At 40.6% G+C, this 23,082-nt stretch overlaps 1 protein-coding gene across 9 annotated transcripts in view; it reads left to right on the top strand.

Annotated features, from left to right (window-relative positions):
* The window catches only part of LOC129169987 (lipoxygenase homology domain-containing protein 1-like), a 35,139-nt gene extending 16,784 nt beyond the window's left edge, over positions 1 to 18,355 (top strand). For 8 of the 9 annotated variants that reach the window (XM_054757056.1, XM_054757057.1, XM_054757053.1 and 5 more), the window contains 27 exons: positions 1,714 to 1,790; positions 1,873 to 2,069; positions 2,133 to 2,325; positions 3,255 to 3,415; positions 3,487 to 3,820; positions 3,915 to 4,066; positions 4,358 to 4,491; positions 4,762 to 4,916; positions 4,999 to 5,103; positions 5,224 to 5,352; positions 6,440 to 6,607; positions 6,681 to 6,862; positions 6,944 to 7,060; positions 8,246 to 8,408; positions 8,479 to 8,633; positions 8,705 to 8,914; positions 9,402 to 9,519; positions 9,588 to 9,796; positions 9,879 to 10,064; positions 10,126 to 10,253; positions 10,315 to 10,432; positions 11,674 to 11,851; positions 14,098 to 14,283; positions 14,369 to 14,539; positions 14,977 to 15,115; positions 16,051 to 16,206; positions 17,826 to 18,355. In XM_054757056.1, the coding sequence (XP_054613031.1) occupies positions 1,714 to 1,790; positions 1,873 to 2,069; positions 2,133 to 2,325; positions 3,255 to 3,415; positions 3,487 to 3,820; positions 3,915 to 4,066; positions 4,358 to 4,491; positions 4,762 to 4,916; positions 4,999 to 5,103; positions 5,224 to 5,352; positions 6,440 to 6,607; positions 6,681 to 6,862; positions 6,944 to 7,060; positions 8,246 to 8,408; positions 8,479 to 8,633; positions 8,705 to 8,914; positions 9,402 to 9,519; positions 9,588 to 9,796; positions 9,879 to 10,064; positions 10,126 to 10,253; positions 10,315 to 10,432; positions 11,674 to 11,851; positions 14,098 to 14,283; positions 14,369 to 14,539; positions 14,977 to 15,115; positions 16,051 to 16,206; positions 17,826 to 18,303 (4,699 nt within the window). In that variant the 3' untranslated portion in view covers positions 18,304 to 18,355. Of the gene's footprint in view, positions 1 to 1,713; positions 1,791 to 1,872; positions 2,070 to 2,132; positions 2,326 to 3,254; positions 3,416 to 3,486; positions 3,821 to 3,914; positions 4,067 to 4,357; positions 4,492 to 4,761; positions 4,917 to 4,998; positions 5,104 to 5,223; positions 5,353 to 6,439; positions 6,608 to 6,680; positions 6,863 to 6,943; positions 7,061 to 8,245; positions 8,409 to 8,478; positions 8,634 to 8,704; positions 8,915 to 9,373; positions 9,520 to 9,587; positions 9,797 to 9,878; positions 10,065 to 10,125; positions 10,254 to 10,314; positions 10,433 to 11,673; positions 11,852 to 14,097; positions 14,284 to 14,368; positions 14,540 to 14,976; positions 15,116 to 16,050; positions 16,207 to 17,825 lie in introns of those variants that run through there. The other variant, XM_054757062.1, reaches the window with a different exon arrangement.
* The last annotated feature ends 4,727 nt before the right edge of the window (positions 18,356 to 23,082 follow it).

Raw genomic sequence — 23,082 nt, 5'->3', positions numbered from 1 at the left:
ACAAAAAAAATTTTTTTTTGGAGAATCATTATGGTTTTACATGCAGAAAACAATGTGAAATACCATAATTTCTGGACTGTAGGCCGCATCTGTCGCAGGTGTGCACATTGTAACATGAGATATTTAGTACACAGAAAGATATTTTTTAACTTTTGATTAAATAAATGCTTTTTTCCAAACAGTGCGTTGTAACATGGCTAGTTAAACAGTAGCCTACCAGAAGTTATTCATCGCCATCCTCCTCCTCCTCCTGGAAACTAAAACCACTAATGTCGTCCTGACAAGCATCACAATTGAACAGCTTTTGTCACACACTTTGTCAGTGTCTCTCTCGCTCTCTCTTTTGTTGTCGCTCTTCATTGTCTCAAGGCAAATTAGCCATTGAGCTTGAGCTATCCTGTTCATTCAGTTCAGCCTTTTGAAACCCGTTGGTGATGGTGGACGGTAGCCCAAACGGAAGCTGTGGTAATTCTACATTAGATAAAACTTACTGAAGATGTGTCGACGCTTGCTGCATAAGACTTCAAAACGGGATATTAGCTTCCACTTCCCTCGTCCACGTCACTACTTCCTGAAGCTACACCCCAAGCAGCAGCAATGCAGTTTTTAGCCATAAATTATCCGCGTCACTGTACAAGCCGCAGAGTTCGAAGCATGAGAAAAAATTAGCGGCTTATACAAATTACAGTAATTATAAATGGCGAGATTGAATTCAATCGTTTTTTTCACCTTTTTTTTAATCAAATTGCTGGTACTCACAACTCTCTTTGGCCCCATGGCGGGTTATTTAGCAGTCACGCTCAAAAAAATGCACGGACAATGAGTCAGTAAAGTGTCGGGCTGCTTTGTTTTGCCGCTCGATTTTGTGGAACGCTACAGTACAGGGCAAGCGGGCTATTTTGTAACATGCGATACTGTATGAAAACCAAGATAGTGAACAAAAACCGAGTCACACGAAAACAGTTTGCCTGTATGTCCATATACTTTTTGACTTATGGTATTTGATTTGACAAGAGTCTCGTTTCTGTTTGTGGTTTCTTGCTTAGAGGGAGTTTTTCCAGGCCTCTGTTGCCAAAGTGCTTGTCCATGTGGGGTTTAGTTAGGTGTTTTTTCAAGTATGAAGAGCGTGGTTTTAGCCCTGCCTCACGTGAACACTATATTCATCAAATAGACTTCTTAACATTAATTGGTCAATCAGCCGCCGGTCTAACTAGTCCACATTGAATTTGAATTCTTCATATTAGGAAGACATTTTAGACAACTGTAGGCCCTTTTTTTTGTTGGCGCATGACCACGCCTCAGCGCACAAATTGAGGTCCATAAAGACATATGCCCCATGTTGTTTTGACTTCCTCTAATCCTCTCTTTATCTTAACCATCCAAGCCACCAACGTCCTGCTTTCCCAAACAAAAGTCCTAATGGCCTCATAAGTGCAGTAAATTGGCCATGCTCCAGTGAGACAGCTCTCCAGTTGCATGCCATTAAGCAGTTAGGCAGGTGATGGATAGGTATCACCTTACAAATAGGGACTAAATGCACAGTGGTCAGACAGCTGTCTCCTTCAGTAACTGGAGCCAAGCTGCAAGGCTGCAGTGCTGTGTTGCGTCTGGAAAAGTGACTTGTCTTTCTTGTGTCTGTATAGTTTGGATCGATCATGTCATCCTTTAATTGATGAAGTTGTTCTTTAGGTTAACTAACGTCTTTCAAATCAGGTGGTTGGACCGCAATGAGGACGATGGGCAGATTGTCCGCGAGTTGGTTCCAGCCGGAGATGGCCTGCGTCTCTTTAGTGAGTACATTTCCCAAAGGAAGACGTGTTTTTCTTTTTTTTTTTTTAAATCATCATCCTTTTTGAAATGTCACATCTGCAGATGTCAGCTACCACATATCGATCAAGACGGGCAGCGTGAACGGGGCCAGCTCCGACTCCAGGGTATTCGTCAAGCTGTACGGGGAGAGGGGCGACACTAGCAAGATAACCCTGGCGGTCTCCGACAATGATCTGAGGAACTACTTTGAGACCGGTCGCACTGACATCTTCACCATTGAGACCTATGACATCGGGAAGGCATGTGCACAGAATCACCGCTCAGATTCTTCTTGACTGGTCCTAAAATTCACGCGTTTGCAGATCAACCGCCTCCTTATCGGCCACACCAACGAAGGCCTGCGAGCCGGCTGGTTTCTGGACAGTGTACAGATCGCGGTGCCGGTTCAAGGGTTGCAGTACATGTTCCCGAGTCATCGCTGGCTTTGCAAAGATGAGGCTGACGGGAAAGTGGAGGTGGAGATCTATCCCAGCGAGATTCTGGACATGGAGAAATGTAAATACAAGATTTTTCCATAGAAAAAGATTGGAAAAAGATGAGTTGGCTTTTATACGACAGTGATTTATACATGCGAACCAACAGGTGGTGCCAATTGACTCAGGGCTTTTCTTCCTATCACTCACATATGCCAGCGACCTGTGGAGTGGTTGGGCAAGTTAGCAAACAACAGAGGATGAATTGTGATGCTAATTCTAAAATGAATGAATGAATCTCAATGACGCAAAGAAAATCAGTATTATAATCTACCAGCTATTTCACCCCTATTGAAAACATGATTTAAAGGGGAAAAAAATAATTTTGTAATATTTTTTGTCTTTGATTTGGTCATAAAAAGTATTTGTTTTAAAAACAGGTCTTGAAAAAAATTATCTTACACTTAAACCTTGGTTTCTGCACGCCTCAGTTTTTATATTCACGAAAATTTTGCCTCAGTCTTCATACACTGTCTCGGTAGATTGCACTGTTTCCCCTGGAAACGAGTGCCCAAACAAAACAGCCTACGTTCGTGCATTTTTAATAAAGAAGGTGAGAAAAACTCTTGAATTCAATTGCACCAGGATACACGGGAAGTTGGCAGAAACAACAAGTTCTGTCCATTCCTCATTTATAATTATTTTGCATTGTTTTCTGCCAGTAAAACAATAATTATTCTCTATAAATGTTTTTTTTCGTTAATATTTGTGGGTGTCTGTAGTGGATTCATTGGTTTTACCTCATTTACTATGGGAAAAATTGCTTCACTTTTTGTACGTTGTCGTTTTCCTCTGGACCTTTAGAACGGATTAAATAACGAAAACCGAGGCACCACCGTATGTTCAGGGTTGTCTTATATTTGGGTCATTATGGTCATCAAAACTTTTGTAGGAATACACTCCGCACTCTGGTCCACAACTTCTTTCTATGGTCCATATCTTCTCCGACAGTGGTCAACTATGAAGTAAGCGTGGTAACAGGGGACGTGCGTACAGGAGGCACCAACGCCAACGTCTTCTGTCAGATGTACGGAGATGAAGGAAAAACCGAAGTGCTCCCACTGAAGAGCCGCTCCAATAATTTTGAACGTGGCACCACCGAGATCTTCAAGGTGAGTATCAAAGTTGCGATTTGCTTGGAGAGCCGACTTTCCTGTCTCTCACCGCATTTTCCACAACCCAGATCGAAGCTCAGGATGTCGGCAAGCTCTACAAGCTGCGGATCTACCACGACGGGAGGGGCATCGGGGACGGCTGGTTCCTGGAGTCGGTGGACATCAAGCGCCTGACGACAGCCATGGTGCAGGTCGAGGTGAAGAAGCAGGATGGCAAGAAAGATAAAAAGAAGGACAAGAAAAAGAAGAAGAAAGAAGAGGAGGAGGAGGTGGAGCTTGTTGAGGAGCTACAGGAAGTGGTGGAGACATTCAGCTTCCCTTGTAACCGGTGGCTGGCGAGGGACGAAGAGGACAGGGAGATTGTGGTCGAACTGCTGACTGAGGACAATGAAGACCTGGAGGGTGAGGACAGCGTGAATGTGATGACATTTTCATCTTTTCAACCTGACTACTTCAGAGAACTGTAAACGTGAAGTGGTTAACGCTTTGTTTCCAGTGAACTCCTATGAGGTCCATGTGTTCACTGGGACAATGTGGGGTGCGGGGACTGATGCCAACGTTTACATCAACATCTACGGGGAGAATGGCGACACCGGCGAGAGGCTCCTCAGGAAGTCTAACAACCTGAACAAATTTGAGAAAGGCCAGGTAAGAAAAAAATGGGAAAAGTCAAGTGAAAAAAGTAGCAAAATTCTGAAGAAAATGTCACAAGATTACAAAAATTAAGTTAAAGGTTTTTGCAAGGAAAAAAGTGGTACATTTTATGAGGAACAAAATTTAAATGGTGTAAGAATAGTCAGTTTTTAGAAAAAAATAATACAATTATAAGAAACAAACAGTAAAACAGTGGGAAAAATAAAATTTGAATGTTGCACTGAGCCTGTCATGGACTTCTGCACCTGTGACATTTGCTGACATTTTGTCCTGTGTGTGACCCAGGAGGACTTTTTCAGCATCACGGCGGTCGACCTGGGAACACTGAAGAAGCTGAGAACCCGGCACGACAACAGCCAAGCTGCGGCTGGCTGGTTTCTGGACAGGGTGGAGATTGTGGACAACAAGGACGATACCACGTAGGTGCCTGACAGTGGGTCATGGTAGTGTCCAATAAAAAGCATGTACCTCAAATTTTTGTCAATTTTCACTTTATATTTGTATTTAAAAAAAACACCCTAAAAATGTATTTGTTTTTAATATAAATACAAACGCGTTTACAGAAATGAAATTTAGATGCAGCACGGCTTGCTCTGCAGCCTCCAGATAGCAAACATAAATTATGTTGTAGAGCGCCTCTGTGTGGAGTCAAACGGTACTGCATGTGCATGCATTACATTGTATTTCAGGTACTTTTTCCCGTGTAAACGATGGCTGGCGGTGGATGAGGATGACGGCCAGCTGGCGAGGGAGCTGGTCCCTGTGGACGAGGCCTTCATGAAGAGGAACGACGACGACGATGATGAGGGGGACTCAGAAGCCACCCTGGGCCTGGAGCAGAAAGGTGACACAAGCATTTAGGGAAAGAGTCAAAGCTCACAATAAACACAATCTGATGTGTTTTTTTTGTTTGTTTTTTTTGTCAGCCATGTCCACAACATACACGGTGAGAATAAAAACTGGTGAAAAGAAGTACGCCGGAACTGATGCTAATGTCTTTATGATCCTGTACGGCACCAAGGATGACACAGGTAGATGAACTGTATCGAACGACATCGAATGCAAGAGTCGTGTCAACAATTCTATCAATGAAAACAGGCCGTGTGGGTTACCAGGATATTCAGTGTTTTTCCTCACTCAACTCTTTGCAGGGATAATTAACCTCAAGTCTTCAAAGACGCACAAAAACAAGTATGAGCGAGGTATGACGGACGAGTTCACAGTGGAGGCGGTGGACATCGGCCCGCTGAAGAAGCTTCGCATCGGACACGACAACCGCGGTACTGGTCACGGTCGTGATTTTTTTTTATTCAGACATCACATTAACAAATTACAGAGCACATACCTCGCATTTCTGCAAATATTTTATTATATACTGTAGTTTCACGGGACAACACTGAAGAAATGAAACTCAGACAAGGGGTTCCCAAACCTTAAAAATAAAAAAGATGCAAGGGCCTCTCTGAAGTTTTGTAATGAAACCCATGTAGATATACTAAGAAGTTATATATATTTCAAGAAAAAACTGCATCTCAGCTTTGTGATGTAGAGGAACCAAATTCTTTGCTCTTCCCACCGCCCACAAATAATCTTTGTAAATGTTCTTTTTGGAATATTTAGACGTTATATCTGTAATATTTACTAAAATGACATTGTTTCCTCATTGTAGTTTATTGTCGTAAAATTGTGAATTTTTTTCTTGTTATAATTGTGATATTTTTTACTTTATTCTCATAAAATGGCAGCTGTTTTTTTTCCCACTTCTGCAGTTTTTTTAAACTTTCATTTTCTCGTAATTATGACTTTATTCCCATAACTTTTTCCGCAACCTAATTTTCCAAAAATGACAACTTTTTTAAAAAAATAATGTTACATGTAATGTTTAAAAAAATAACGTCTTTCTTTAATATTTAAACTTTATGCTACTAAAATGGCGTTATTTTTCCTCATAACATTACAGCGTTACTCTTGTGAAAATTCTGACTTATTTCTCATAATATTTTGTCATTATTCCTGGAACATTACTGCTGATTTTTCAATTTTTCCTGTAGTAGATGTTGTTTTTTTTAGTTTTCTTGTTAAATTCTATTTTTAGAATGTGCCGCGGCCCGCGCTTTGGACACCCCTGACTTAGATACAAAGTAAAATAGTCGGTGTACAGCTTGTGTAACAGTGTTAAGACAATAGATGCACAGCTTACTGTATGCAGCTATGGAAAAAAGGAAAAAAGAAAGAAGGTATTTTTTAAAAATAAGTATATAAATAAGTAAAAGTAAAAAAATAAAGAATAAAAAAAAAACTCGATATATTTGTGGGAATAATCAATAACTAACCCAACAATAACTCAACAAATGCTGGTGGAATCAGGTGGAGGCTCGGCCGGCTGGTTCCTCGACTGGGTGGAGATTGATGCTCCGTCGCTGGGACAGAAACTTCGCTTCCCATGTGGCCGCTGGCTGGATAAAGGCGAGGATGACGGCGCCATCGTCCGGGATCTTTTCCCAAATCCTCTTCAAACGGAACTTTACACGCCATGTAAATCCCCGCAAGCAATCAGCGTCAGCCCGAACGTTGTATAACAAATTTAACGCATGTGTTTGTTTTCTAGTTGTCCCTTATGAGATCAAAATCTTCACAAGCGACGTGTTCGGAGCCGGCACGGATGCAGACGTTTTTGTGGTCCTGTACGGCCGGGATGCCGTGTGCACTCAGCAGAAGCGTCTGTGTGTCAACAAGAGGGAGAGGAGGATGTATTTTGAGAGAGGAGCAGAGGACATGTTCATTGTTGAGGTATTCCATGTTTGTCAAGTCCAGTCTTGGTGATTCATCATGCTGCTCTCACCTGTCATTGCTTCTTTTCCGGTGCTCAAGCTGGAAGACGTCGGGGAAGTCATCGAGAAGATCCGTATCGGTCACGACAACCGTGGGATCAACCCGGGATGGCATCTGGACAGAGTGGAGATCCGACGTCTACTCAAGAAGGGAAAGGTGCATCCCTAATTTAATACTTTCTAGTTATTTGAAATCAAAGGATGCAGGAGGCCACTGTCATATTTTTAAATATATTTTTTTTATTTTGTAAAAAGGCTAATTCAAGACAAAGCTTTGTGTTATTATTAGTCTCAACTAGGGGTGTAACAATACGTGTATCTATCGAAACGTTCAATACACATGCGTACCGAACCGTGACCCCTGTATCGAACAATACGCAGTCTCATATTTATTTGATCAACTTCTGACGCCACGCTGTGCTAAAAGCTCAGTGCATCTGCGATGAACTACGCTGGCTTATGTTGCATTGTCAAGCACAGAGCCACTGAGCTGCGCCTCTCACATTCATAGCGTGCTGAAAATGTTGAAAAATGTGAAAAATGTTGGTAATTTCAATAACATTCAAATTGAAAAAGGCAATGTCATTTTTTTTTTTTTTTTAAATAGCAAACCGAACCGTGAATGTTGTTGCACCCCTCGTCTCAACAGTTTGGCTTTTTCATTTCACTTTCCCTTGTGTGTTTTTGCTTTATTTTCCCATTTTTTTATTGTATATGTTTTTTTAATTAATATATTTTATTCTCTATTTTTTATATTTTATATATTATATATTTTAAATATTACCAATAACAGACCCAGGCCAAAACAATTCTGATAAAATTATAGATAATGTAATACTGTTTTAAAAAAATATTAGGTATTTTTGTATCAGATTAATTACATTTTTTTGTATATTTAACATGTGAGGAAAATAAACTCTGTATTCAGTTATAGCAGTACTCAGCCACGATTCTAAACATATACTGTATATACATAAATAGTCTTAAATATTGATAAAAATACATTTTAAATAGCTCTAAATAGTAAGAATAAAGAGGCACTAATATTACGAATTATTTTCTGCTTTATTAATCATCTGCTTTTTAATCATTTTGCAGTATTTGGCAGTACTCACTCTCCATCATAGATAAATAAACATGAATAGATCTACAGAAAATAATCAAAAGTCACTGTAACTTTTTTTAAAAAGGTATAACGAGAATACTATAAATGGAAAAATGAATAAATACAATATTTGAATGCAAAAAAACTAATTGTTCCACAGACTAAAATGCCTGTTCAAAAAGTTCATAAATAATGAAATGTGGTAATAAAAGCGTGGTACCCTTGATTCTCTCGCAGGGTTCGGAGACGGTCATCTTCCCGTGTGAGCGCTGGCTCGCCAAGTCGGAGGACGATGGAGAGACAGTGAGGGAGCTGGTGCCCTCTGACATCATCACTGAAAAGCTCTCGCGAGACGGCAGCCTGAAAGTGACGGAGGTTGAGGTGGAGGACGCCCTGGAGAGTACGTAAACAAACGGCTGACTGACGACCTGTCAATCACAGGACTGAGGCTGTCCACTTGTCTACCGCAGCTCACACATACAAAGTGTCAGTGATGACGGGCGACATGTACGGGGCCGGGACAGACGCCAACGTCTTTCTCACCATCTACGGCGACCTTGGGGATACCGGCGAGAGGAAGCTCAGCAAGTCGGAGAACAACAGCAATAAGTTTGAGCGGGGATCAGTAAGAAGAACATGGAAGAATAACGTCAACATGAAATGACATCGCGTCAACAAGCGTTTTTTTCCTCGCAGGTGGACAAGTTCACCATAGAAGCCGTCGACCTGGGGCAGGTTTTTAAGATCAAAATCCGCCATGATAACAGCATGATGAGCGCCGACTGGTACCTGGACCAGGTGGAGGTTCTGGACATGGACGCGGAGGAGGTGTTCCTCTTCTTATGTGAACGATGGCTCTCCAGGAAGAGGGAAGACCGACGCATCGAGAGAGTATTCTACGTCAAGGTAACACGAAATACCCTTAAAAGGTCAAGAAGTTTCATACGTTAACTTGAACACTGTATAATACAACAATGCAGATGGAACAAGAAGGGGTTTTCAGAGCCGTACTGTCACCTAGTGGCATTATATGGGTATTACAAGAACGAATACATGTTGGCAGGGGAGCACAAGAAGACACCAAAAGCTTGACAAAATTGAATCGTTTGTTGATAAGCTTCTGTGGTCATGTTCAAGCTAGTAATAAGCCATTATGCTTTGAGATATAATTAATTCTGATCTGTAGTTAATTGATGTAATTAATCTCTTTTTAATCTCACCTCAGAATTGCTGAGAAAAGCTCTCACTTTGAAGTATTTTCATTTAAATGTATTAGATTATTGTGGAGGATATGTTGGTTGAGCTCCAAATTGTACAACTTTGGGGGAATGCAACTTTGAGCGCTTTATTGTGTGCGTTCGGCAGGTGTACCTAATGAAGTTGGTGTTTTCAGGGCTACGAGGGCATCAGAGAGAGCCCCAGCAGCAAAAAGAAATCAGCCCTGAAGAGTGTTGACAATAACATGAACAAAAAGAGCAAAAAGAAGGAAGTACAGGGACTAGAACTTCCTGGTAAGAGCCATAAAGAAACATAAATAAGCTTTGAAGCAGTGATTTAAGTGGAACGTCCTCACTCTCAGTCATACCGTATCACATCACGCTGTGCACTGGGCTCGAGCGAGACGCCGCCACCACCAGCAGGGCCTACGTGATCATCGTTGGGGCCGATCACAGCCGCACCGAGAGATTGTGGCTGGACCCTCCGGAGGGGAGGAAGGGCTTCCAGGCTGGCTCCCTGGAGAGCTTCGAGTGCCACGGTTCAGATGTAGGGGAGATGAAAAAGGTGGAGGTGAGGGTCCACTCACTGATAATGAATACTGCCTGAAGTGAAGTGATCGTATCTAAACAAACCCCTTTCACGACCCCTGCAGCTCGGCCATGATGGAGCCACTCCTGAGAGCTGCTGGCTGGTTGATGAACTCTCTGTTGCCGTGCCAACCAAAGGGGTCAAATATATCTTTGCTTGCATGTGCTGGCTGGCCAAAGATCGCGGCGACGGGCTGACTGCCAGAGTGTTCAACGTGTTGGATGCAGAGGCCGTTTGTATCTCCCAGAAGGTGCCTAACATCCAGAATTTCTTCGGTATTCTATCGCATTACAACAGCCATTCTCTCATAGGTTATTTATGAGGTCACCGTGGTTACCGGTGACGTACAAAACGCAGGAACAGACACCCAGATCTTCATGTCTGTGTTCGGCGCCAATGGCAGCACCGAGGAAATGCTGCTGCAGAAGAACGAGGACAGGTTAGACATAAAGAAACCACGGTGTTTCAACGCTAGAAGTTCTCCAACTGTTCATTTGCAGGTTTGAGCGCGGTCAGGAGGACACTTTTAACATGGAGATTGATGACATCGCCCCACTGAGGAAGATGAGGCTTCGCATTGACGGCTCCGGCAGCAGACCTGATTGGTTCCTCGATAAGGTCGGTCAACCTTAACCAACATTGCGTCAACTAGAAGGACACATTTAGCAGGATTACACTAAAAATAGAAGACCGTTTTCCACCAAACAAGGGGTCGCACATGGACCAATTAAGGATCCATGACACTGGGTAAACATCCTAGTCCCAGGATAAAGATAGATAGATACTTTATTGATCTCCAAGAGAAAGTCACATTTCCAGCAGCTCTGCAAAAATGTCATAATGAACTTTAGCACTTAAATCACAAAATAAAATAAAATAAAACAACCAAGGCAAGACATGACGGACAAGAAAAATAAGAAATAGAATAAGAATAGATAACAATAAATAAACCAATGAATATGGGACAGATCATGTCAAGTTCCTGGTTCCAGGGTAAAGTTCCGACTTCCTGGTTAAAGTTTCTGGTTTCTGGGTAAAGTGGCTAGTTTCAGGGTAAAGTCCCTGGTTCACGAGTATAGTTCCTAATTCCGGGGTAAAGTTTCTGGTTACAGGGACAAGTTCTTAGTTCCAGGGTAAAGTTGCTAATCCCAGGGGAAAGTTCCTAGTCCCAGGACAAAGTCACTGGTTCCAGGGTAAAGTGCCGGGTTTGAGGGTAAAGTTCCTGATTCCAGGGTAAAGTTTCTGGTTACATGGACAAGTTCCTAGATGCAGGGTAAAGTTCCTGATCCCAGGGGAAAGTTTCTAGTCCCAGGATAAAGTTTCTGGTTGCAGGGTAAAGTTCCTAGTTCCTGGTTAAAGTTTCTGTAAATATACTTTTACAGTTTGAGCCACGGTGACGTGATTGAAATCATAAAGTCTATTCGTGAAGGACTGCCTATCAGATGGACAAACTATCACTTGTTTTTTTTTCCCACAGTTTTCTTCACAGTTAAAGAGGTCTGCTCTCCACTAAGTGACATTCTAGTTATGTGTGGTCATTGAACAACATACTGTATGTAATGTGTGCCTAAGACTTTTGCAAGACTTTTATAGTGGGATGGTTCTTTGACCGAGGAAGAACCTTTGTGAATTTTGGTGCAGATGTTACAGTCAGCTTGCGTCAGGGTCAAGTGGAAGAGAACTGTGTTAAAAAAAGCTTTAAAACATTAGCGCCCAGCATGTCATGATTTCAGGATAGTTCAGTCTTGGCGGAGGTCTGTACTCCGCTGGGTGCCTACTGGGTTTCTGAAACCTCTCGGCTAATGTTGTGAGGTCTTCTGTGACACTTGAGAACGTGATGTATGACATTTTTAACCCAGGTGATCATGCGCAACCTGACCACGGAGGAAGTGTCTGTGTTCACCTATGAAGAGTGGCTGTCCAAGACACGTGGACCCAAAAGGACCATGATCTGCGAGCTGGCTGCCATGGTGGACGAGGAGATGATGGTGGAGCTCACCACCTACATGATCCAGGTCAAGACCAGTGATGTTGCAGGTATGCCACAAGCTGGTTGTGTTTGACAGTCTAGGGTGTAGACAGCAGCCAGGATAGACTGCGATCTAATCTGGTCCTGGCTTTGTCCCCGAACAAGAGAGCACATAGATGATCTGTGCAAAGGAGGGTGCTAGAGTCAAGTCTATGTCATTTATACAGTACACTAGATCCCCCCGAAAATTGAGACTCCCATAAAAATGTTTATTTTGACACTCTACCACAAACCAACAGGAGGTCATCAAACCAAACACCTCCCTTGCTCACGGTGCATCGAAATAAAGACTTACACACTAATAAACATGCAAAACAATAGAAATTTATACGAATGTATAACCTGCAAGGCATGCCAGGTAACTTCCTGTTGGGGAGGCGTGCACGTGGATTTCCCAGCATGCCTTGTGGGTGATAAACTATTATAAAATGGTATATTTTTGCGTGTATATTTGTGTGTAAGCGTCTATTTTGATACCCGCACCTCATACCTGTGGTACAGTTACATTGTGAATGCTGAATCCCAAATATCCACTATATATGCTGCGTTTATCCTCACTTTACCCGACCTTGTGCAGAGTTTATCTTGTTTATCGGAAGCAGTCAAGGTCTGACCGCACCACGGCAATGAAAGAAATCCTCCGCTCGCCTTTTGCTCCCTTCTTTTCCTCACCCATGCTGCGCTCTTGCTCCTCGCTCGCTAGCAGCCGATCAATACGGTAGCGAGGCGAGGAGCCTGAGTCGACTTCAAAGTGCTTTGCCGGCGACCTCCAGCAGCCGCTTGCGAGCTGAGACGCAGTCCTGCCAAAGTAATGAGCGAGGCTGAAACATTACGTAGGCAACATCGGGTAATGGACTCCTCGGGGATCTTTCCAGGCTGATCTGCATTCCAATGTGGGAGGCCTAGCGGCATGCATAAGTGCACAAGAGAGGGATGTGAGAAGACCACTTAAAGCAAGACAGGAAGTGAATCAGAAAGGACATTCACATTTGACTCTTCATTCTGCTCTTCTAACGTCTCATTTAAACCACGGGTGACTTTTGCTCTCCCTTTCATTGCGACTGCAATGAATAATACATGGCGGAGGATTTAAAGCTGCGAGGGAGCACTCACCCTCCTGTCTTCTCACAGTGGCTGGAAGCTAATAATCTGTCAATGTGATCTTGACAGACTTTACTGGGAAATAGTACAAAAAGTGAAGAATTACTTTTTATTGGTGCAGGGGTGTCCAAAATGTTTCCAGTGAGGCCCACATGCTGGAAAATGAAAGCCTGCAAGGGCCATTTTTCCCCCAAACTAATATTCCAAAAATGTCAACTTTATATTGTTTTGTTTGTTTCTCTAAATATTTTGAATTGTCTTTAATATTTTCTTTAATATTTCAGCTCCATGCTACTAAAATGACATTATTTTTCCTGATAATTTTAGGAGTTTATTCTCGTGAAATTGCGCCTTTTTGTCTTGTTAGACTACGACTTTTTTCAGTTAATATTTTGACTTTATTCTCTGAAAATTACAGATGTTTTTTTTTTTCCATTTCCGCTGTTGTTTTACATTTTCTTCTCATAATTATGACATTATTCCCATAATATTTTGACCTTATTTCAGTGATATTATAACTTTTCCCCAACCTAATTTTCCAAAAATGACGACTGTTTTGTTTCTCATAACATTGCAAATTAAAAAAATAATGTATTTTTTTTCTTCAATCCTTCAAGTTTATGCTACTAAAATTATTATTTTTTTTCTCATAATATTATGATGTTATTCTTGTAAGATTACAACGTTTTCTCATTAGATTACATCTTTCTTCTCTTAGTATTTTGACTTTATTCCTGTGACATTAGTGATGATTTTTCCATTTTTGCTGTTTTCTTGTTAAATTATATATTTTTTATTGAAATCATTGCATTGAAATGACCATATTTGACCACAAAATACAGTCTAGCCATATATTAGAGAAGGGTTCTAACATCTGGCCTGGGGGCCATTTGCGGCCCGCAGCTCATTTTTTATTGTGCCTTTGTCCTGTAAAAATACATTTAAACCCAACCATCAGAACATTATAAAGGAAGAATATGACTCGCATTGTCTGTGGGCGGAAGACCCCCCCCCCCCCCAGAGATGGCTTTTAAACCTCCTTAACGTAGATGGCTTCCCTCACTCTTGATGTCATTTAATTCCATTCTGTTTGCTTAGATGAATTCAGTGTAATTAGACCAGTCACTAAACCACTCAATCTTGTTCCCTACAGGGGCCGGAACAGACGCCAACGTATGGATCATCGTTTTCGGAGAGAATGGAGACACGGGGACTCTGCCGTTGAAAGAGTGCAACAGGTCCAACAAGTTTGAGCGCAAACAGGTGGACACATTTCGCTTTGCGGACATCCTCAGTCTGGGAGATCTCTCCAAAGTGAGAGTGTGGCACGACAACACAGGTCCGCCTCTTAGACAAAACATGCTAATTGGCCCCCCCAACTGTCGCTCATCATCTCTTGGCTTCCTTATCATGGTCACATGCAGGGCTCGCACCGGGGTGGCACTTGGACTACATCGACGTGAAGGATGAGCTCATGGATAAAACCTTTCGCTTCCCCTGCGACCGCTGGCTCGCCAAAAACGACAGCGACGGACAGATCATGAGAGAACTGGCATGCACTAACAACGAATATTTGGACCTGGATGAGAAAACCAGTAAGTGCAGCGACTAAACGATACATACCGTAAATGTTTGGATTATTTATCTAACGAATGGAGGTCATGAGAAAGCTGTCTTTGTTGCACAACACAGCAGCAACTGAACCAATGTTGTAAAAGCGACGAGGAGCATACTGCTCAGCCAGCATAAATACTGCGGACGACTTTGTTGTAAGCACGTGTTGTAATAAACACCTGACAATCACGCCAACAGCTGTGTAGTGCAACCAACATTTTAAAGCACACACAGAGGTAGCTCAAGCTGCTCATCATACTTCAAATACAGCGACTGTCGCCTTGTGGAATTGATCTTACAGCCGCAGATGTTAATGCCAATGTTTTTTGATAGTGCTTTTTTAGGTTGGAGACTCTGGTCAGCCGAATAGGGTGGTTAACTGGAGCATTTACGGTGCCTTTCCTATTTTCTCCCGAAGAGTATGAAATTTGCGTCACAACCGGAGACACGGATGAAGCTGAAACCAAAGAGAACGCCTGGATAGTCCTGGAGGGGAGGAAGGGACGATCAAAGGAATTTTTGATGGAGAACTCATCAAAGAAGAAGAGGTTCTTGCGGTAGGTGCTGTTATGCGAGAATGCGCTTTATATGATAATCCACATCGCGATGTCCACGTTGTTTCTCTCCACCCGGTCCAAAAACGTTAGGTTCATTGAAGAAGTACAGAGGAACCTCGGTTTTTGTAATTAATCCGCTCCAAACCGTCAAACGAAAACCGAGACATACAAAAAACGAATACATTTTTCCTCATAAGAAATCAAGCAAATCCAATGATTCCATTCCAACAACAAAACACATTTTATAGAGAATAATTCTAGTTGTCAAGCCGAAAACAATGGCAAACACAAATGGATAAATGGATAAAAATGGATAAACAAACATTTTTAACATCACTTTTACCTTTGCCCTATTGTAACAGATGTTAACTTCACACTATGCTACGAGTTTGTTCTACGAGGTGTTTCTCACCTTATTTTTCAAAGTTCTAGCACTGGCAACTTTTTTCAGCTTTATAGTGGGTTTATTTTGCAGCCGTGGTCCATAGTCAAAAGCACAGACAGTCTGAACACTCAGAGATACGCAGTGCGCTTGAACACCTTATCAGTGCAGGGTGCACAGTGCTTATATGCAAGACGAAAGTCCACAGATATAGAGTTGTTCTTTTTTCTTTTTTTTCACCCCTTTTAAATTTGAAAACGACAACGAAGTACTAGGGCCACATTGAAAATAAAATCTGAGATTTTCCAAGAAAAAAAGTTGAACATTTCGGAGAAAAACGTTGTACATTTTCGAGAATAAAGTCGTAAATTTATCAGAAAAAAGTTGTAAATTTACAAGAAAAAAATGTCTTAATATTACCAGAATAGAGTTGTAAATAAAGCCTCCGAAAACCGGGGGGTGTACGAATACCAAGGTACCACTGTGTAAAGGGTCTTAGAAAATAGGTAGATGGCTGGTTTAACCCTAAGCGATGTGTTCTGCTCCTATTTAGGGCAAACGTTGACAGATTTGAGTTCACGTCCAAGAACTTGGGCGACATCGTCGGTATCTGCGTGGGCCACACGTCCAAGGATGGAAAGAAAGTGAAGGGAGAGATTTACTGGCATGTGGAGGAGATTGTCGTTACCGAAACGGAGCTGGGCAACAAGTAAGAACCCACTGCTTGTATTTACTGTAGGTCCGCGAGTGTTTGGAGTTTGGATGAGTTTGCCTCGATCCACCACCACAAAGGATTTGTAACAAAACAACGTGTGACAGAAGTGTAGACTTTTAACTTTAATTAAGAGGTTTCACAAAAATATGACATTTACCATTTAGAAATTCATAAATATAGCGGCTTCACTCTATCACGGTTTTTCAAACATATATGAATTAATAAATCATGCTGTTTCGTGGTTGAATATGGCCTATTATTAGTAAAAAAATATGCATATTTAAGCTGATTGTACATATTTTTGCCGAAATTAAGCATTTTTAACCATAAAAAGGCTAAATGAACTAAAAAAAATTGTGAATACAGTATTCTACATTGGCCACTAGGTGTCAGTAATTGTTGGGCACCAGACTTGATCGAACAGCAGGCTTTTATTGCAGGTTTAAATGATCTCACAACAGGCACAATAATAGAAACATAATAATAATCATAATAATAACATGAGGTACTGTTGCGGCCATAACCCCCCACGTCACTTCCTGTCCTCCACACGGAACACATTTACTGCAACACACATGAGCATATGAGTCTTATTGTCTTAAATGGCTCATTTTCTCTGATTATATCGGTAACACTTTACAATAAGGTACACAAAATTACAGTAGTTAATGGGGAACGAACCTACCTAACCCTAACCACTACTCATTAGTTACTCATTAGTTCTTCATTAGTTCCTCAGTAACTACTCTAAATTGATGTGCCTTAGTTCCTCAGTAACTACTCTACTCATTAGTTGCTCATTAGTTCTTCATTGGTTCCTCAGTAACTAGTCTGAATTTATGTGCCTTAGTCATTAGTTCCTTATTAGTTTTTCATTAGTTCCTCAGTAACTAGTCTGAATTTATGTGCCTTAGTCATTAGTTCCTCATTAGTTCTTCATTAGTTCCTCGGTAACTAGTCTGAATTTATGTCCCTTAGTCATTAGTTCCTCATTAGTTCATCAGTTCCTCAGTAACTAGTCTGAATTTATGTGCCCTAGTCATTAGTTCCTTATTAGTTTTTCATGAGTTCCTCAGTAACTAGTCTGAATGTACAGTATGTGCCTTAGTCATTAGTTCCTTATTAGTTCCTCAGTAAGTAGTCTGAATGTATGTGCCTTAGTCATTAGTTCCTCAGTAACTACTGTATTTTTGTGTACCTTATTGTGAAGTGTGGCTATTATATCTACTATATTGGGTCATATGAATGTAAAGGTGACTATAGGGGTGTCTGGAAGGCTCTAATAATGTTAAAAAACATATTTTGAAAATTGTAAACAGGTTTTCGATGCCATAACTACGAAACTGGGGTGGAACCAATTAACCGCGATAAACGAGGGACTACTATACATTACTGTAGTGTATGTAAATATTATCTCCCCACAAATGACAGGTTGGTAACTTCTGTCAACCCTCCTCAAACTCAGGTTACAATTTTCAGTTTAGCAACAATACACGATATTATGCTGATTGTTTTACTTGGTAATGTGATGGTGTATACAGGCAAACATCATGAGAACTTTTTTCACTCCGTTTGTATCTTATTTGGACCCTTCTGTGCGCCGTGGCCTTCAGGTACATCTTCAGCTGCAACGCCCTGGTCCCCCTGTCCCCGAAGAGAGACGACTTCTTGACCTTTGAGTGCACCAAGTCCATCGAGAGCTTCGCGAGTAAAGCTCGAAGCCTGGTGCTTGTCAAGTACGAGATCATCGTCATTACGGGCGACGAGAAGGGCGCGGGCACCGACGCCAACGTTTTTGTCACCATCTTCGGCTCCAACGGCGATTCGGGCCGGAGGCGCCTGCGGCAGAAGTTCCGTAACCTCTTCGAGCGTGAGCAGACGGACCGTTTTCTGCTGGAGATGCTGGACATGGGCGAGCTGCAGAAGGTTCGGGTGGAGCACGACAACTCGGGGATGCACCCCGGCTGGCTGTTGGACCGCGTGGAGGTCACCAACATGGCCAACGGGGTCACCACTATTTTTCTATGCGGCAAGTGGCTGGACACCAAGAGGGCCGATGGACAGATTGCCAGAGTCCTCTACCCGAAATAGTAGCCTACATCTCAGAAGGTGACAATACTGGTCAGGAAAATCAACGTGCCATTTGTTGTAACGTTTTATAAACAATTAAATCATTGTTATACTGAAACTTCCAATCCGTTTTTATTTGGATTTTATTGAGATTTTTGTAACTGAACACATTTTAATCCAATAACATTGAAAATGTTACTCCATTATCACTTTAAAAAAATATTTATTCTTTATTCTATCTTATTTATTCAACTTTACTACCGTGATATTATTTTTCTAGTAATATTCAAACGTCATTGATGGGGCTTTATATTTTCTCATAGAAATACAACTATACAATTCTCATAACATTACCACATTAATTTCTCATTGCATTATCACATTTTTCTAGTAATATTACCTTTAGCTGGAAAAAAATATATAATTTGATTTTTTTTTTGATGGACTTTATTTTTGTGACTTTATCAATTTGTTTTCTCTTAAAAATATGACTTTATTCCCGGACATAACAACTTTTTTCTAATAACATTATGACTTCTTTTTTCAAAAAATGTGACTATTGCAGTGGTGTCCAAAGTGCGGCCCAGGGGTCATTTACAAACAGCGGCTGTTTTTTTGTTTTTTTTATTGGCCCTGGGCACATTTCAAAAATGCAGGTAAACAAGAAAACAATAGCAGTAATTTTACGAGAATAAAGACAAAATATTGCGGAATAAAGTCATAATATTAAGAGAAAAAGTAGCATAAAGTGGAAAAATGTAAGGCAACCTTACAAGATTTTTTGTGTCATAAAAACAAATATGCATACTTGTAACATTTAGTCTTTATACTCATAACCTTACCTTTTTTATAATATAAATATATAAATATTCGGGCTCTCTGTTATGATACACACAATAGGTGCCCACACAGTCACAAAGAGGCTGATGCTCTTTCATAACTTTATTCCGACTTGAACACACCAACAGCAGTGTAATTCCAACATACAGTATGTATCTCCAACTGACAAGTCATAGCTAGTGCTCCTCGGAACTACACTTCCTCATTGTCACGGGATGACAGCGAGGTGCATTCAAGGACACTCCGAACATCATAACAACGTCTTTATGATGCGTGTAAGTGTGGTCTAAATCAGTGTTTTTCAACCACTGTGTGCCGTAAGGGATTGTCTGGTGTGCGGTGGGAAATTATCCCACTTCACCTAATTATGATCGGCAAATAATGCGCGATTGTCGAGTGCCTGTGCTGTCTATTACTGATCGACAGCGTAACCATGTAATACACTTCTATATCAGTAGGTGGCAGACAGGTGGTAGAAGGTAGCTAATTGGCTTTGTACAGACAAAAGAATTAGTGATGGTGGCATTGTGGCTAGCAGAAAAGTGATGGAGAAGTTTTTGAAAAGAAGAATGCTAACTCTGAACTGGACCCTGGACAAAATTCGGACCCAGACGAAAGCCGAAGTATGAGTGGAAGTCAAAAGAAAGAAAAGACGAGGCAATGCAGCGAAAGCTATCTTTCATTCCGATGTACTTTCACCGGGGATGCAATGAAACCGACTCCGTTGTTGTGCTTGGCGTGTGGTGAAAAGCTATCCAACAGTGCTAGTGTCCCAAGCAAGCTTAAACACCATCTCCAAACAAAACACCCTTAACTTCAAAACAAGAATTCGGACTATTTTGTCCGCCAGTTTGGCAGAGACGACTGTATAATATGAGGATATCCGCTCTGTGTTCATCCAAACAAGCCCAAGTCTTCACACTGAGTGAGTAGAAATGTGAATGATTTCGTTGTGTTTATTCGATTCCTACGCTGATACTTTGATGAGAACAACTGCATATAGGCTACAGAGTTCTTTTGTTAACATTTTCTGCTGGTGGTCTGCCTCGTGGTTTTTTCAATTTAAAAAATGTGCCTTTGCTTAAAAAAAGGTTGAAAAACACTGGTCTAAATAAATAGATGTACAAAGAAAAACAGGTCGTGCATATTCTTATCGCTCACTAACGTAGTGTGGAAGTACAATTTGCTGCATTTAAGTATGCTCGGAAATTTCAGAAATCATCAAAACATGTGAATTCAACTTAAATGATGTGGTGTCTTTGAACGTGGCCCCTCATTGCTGACAATAACACGGTTACACCGTAACTGAAATGTTCCACTACCATTACAAGTTTCAGACATGCGTGGTATCTTTTCGCTTGATTTAAATTTTCAGTTCATTCAGAGATTTTAATATGTACACGAGAATAAAGCCGTGAGAGTAAAGTCGTACATTTCTGAGGAAAAAAAGTTGTAATTACGACAATAAAGTTGTAAATATATGAGAATAAAGTCGTAAATTCACGAGAAAAAAAGCATGCATTTACTAGAATAAAGTTAAGTAAGTTACACCTTTTTTTTCCTCGGAAATTTACGACTTTATTCTCGGAAATTTACAACCTTTTTTCTCACCCCTTTTAAATTTGGAAACGACAACGAAGTACTAGGGCCACATTGAAAATAAAATCTGAGATTTTTCGAGATAAAAAGTACAACATTTCAGAGAAAAAAGTTGTACATTCTCGAGAATAAAGTCGTAAATTTTCAAGGAAAAAATGTCTTAATATTACCAGAACAGAGTTGTAAATTTCAGAGAATAAATTCGTAAATTTACGAAATTTCTCCGAAACTTTTTTCCTAATAAATTTACAACTTTTTTTCTCGTGAATTGACGAGAATAAAGTCGTAAATTTACGACTTTTTTTCTCGAAATCTCAGATTATTAGTTTTTTCATTGTGGTCGTAATACTCCATCGTAGAAAACTGATTTGATTAATACAGTACTGTGTGTGTGTATATATGTGTATATATATATATATATATAAAATACAAAAATTAGTCAGTTTTTACCATTTTATCCAGTTTATTACAAAAAGAGGACATACAAAAGGATAATATACAAGCCATGAAACAACTTCAAAATAATAAAAAACAAAAACATTTTGCGTTTAGCAATGCCACTTTTGAAATGATCATTATTAGTAGTAAGAATAAATAAAGTACAAAAATTCCACCACACGTGAATCTAACAAGTATTTTGCTCATCCACACACTCATCACCATTAATGCGCTATTGCTTTAATATTAATGATAAATAATTCTATTTTCAGATAAAATATCCTATATTGAAAAAACATTGCGCAGTCACGGCTAAAACAGCAGATTTATACACACACACACACACGCACGCACGCACATGCACTCACGCATGCGCACACACACACACACAAGGATGGCGGCAGCCCTTTCACTGGCACTTTTTGGGCTATTTTCTTCTCTTGTTCAAGCAGCAACAAAATCAATACTCAATACTGTCATATTCTTAGTATATTAAACCTCAACCATATTCCATTGAACCAGTGCATTAAAACCTGAGAAAACATGCAGTTGTTTTTTTTAAAAACAGTTGTGCTTTAGAAACCTTGTCTTCCGTACACTGGTACGTACAACTGAGAGGAGAAAGTGGAAAAACGGAGAAAAAAAAAAACAAGCAAAAGAAGTGCCTCTTTGTTGTTCGAATTATTTCCACGGGATGTGAAGAAATCTGGAAGTATTTTCAAAAAGAACTCACCGAATACAAGACGGCCCCGCCTTTTCAAGACCCATTTTTGGGGGAAATAGTTTTTAAGGCAAAAAACCCCCCCACAAAAAAAACCCAAAAATTGTTTGGCTGCTCGACAGTTGTTTGATAACTTCACTCCTTCATTGATCACCATGACCTTAAAATTATCATCACTGCTTCCCAGCGGGACTTTGCATCGCTCCAGGTTACTCACGTGCGTGTGTGTGTGACAGGAAGAAAAGCTCTGACTCGCTTGGGGATACGTAATTTGGCGCCACATTTCTGGACCCTGAATCTAATACGACTATCAAAGACAAACGAGGAAAAGGCTTCTTGAGACGTCATCTGTACTTCTGTGTAGAAGGTGTCGGACGTTTCGCTCCTCATCCGAAGAGCTTCGTCAGCAAACAAAAGCTCTTCGGATGAGGAGCGAAACGTCCGACACCTTCTACACAGAAGTACAGATGACGTCTCAAGAAGCCTTTTCCTCGATGGACAACTCCTGTACGACTGAGAGCCTACACAGACGTATCAAAGACAAAATGACTGTTATGAAATTACTGTATATTTTCAATATTTCTTAGCTGCTTGACAATTGTTTGAAAATTATATATGTATATATTATACATATCTTAAAATTAGCATCATAACCCCTCTGTAGTTTAATTGCTAACAACTTTTGAGACACTTTTTTTTAAAGTGGGTCATACCGTAGGTGTGAGAGTGACGAGAAGAAAAGCGAGAGAAGCGTAAAGGATCCCAGCTGGTGTGTTAGAGTACAACATTTTTCGCTTAATATTTTGACTTTATGCTTGAAAAATTACAGCTGTTTTTTTCCATTGCTGCGTTTTGTTTTGGTTTTTTTACATTTTTCAACTATTTCAACTTCCATCTTGTAAATTGTCTTGTCGAAATTATGACTATTCTATTATATTTTGACTTTATTCTCGTAACGTTAGAATTGTTTTTGCAATATTATGACTTAAAAAATAAAAAATTTACATAATGTGACCTGCATATTAACCAAGCTACAGCAACATTGTAATTACTATTGTTATTAACATTGTTACGCCGAAGAACTACTATTACTGGCGTAGTGCCACACCACACCGGCTATTTACTACCCGGCTAGCTTAACCACACTCTCACTTCAGGCCACTACCAAAAGATAGCGCTACATATTGGATTTTGCTTTTGAG

This window comes from Dunckerocampus dactyliophorus, chromosome 17 (assembly GCF_027744805.1).
Source record: "Dunckerocampus dactyliophorus isolate RoL2022-P2 chromosome 17, RoL_Ddac_1.1, whole genome shotgun sequence".
Taxonomy (NCBI): domain Eukaryota; kingdom Metazoa; phylum Chordata; class Actinopteri; order Syngnathiformes; family Syngnathidae; genus Dunckerocampus; species Dunckerocampus dactyliophorus.
The sequence above is the reverse complement of the archived record's forward strand: the minus strand, read 5'-3'. Positions and strand labels throughout refer to the sequence as shown.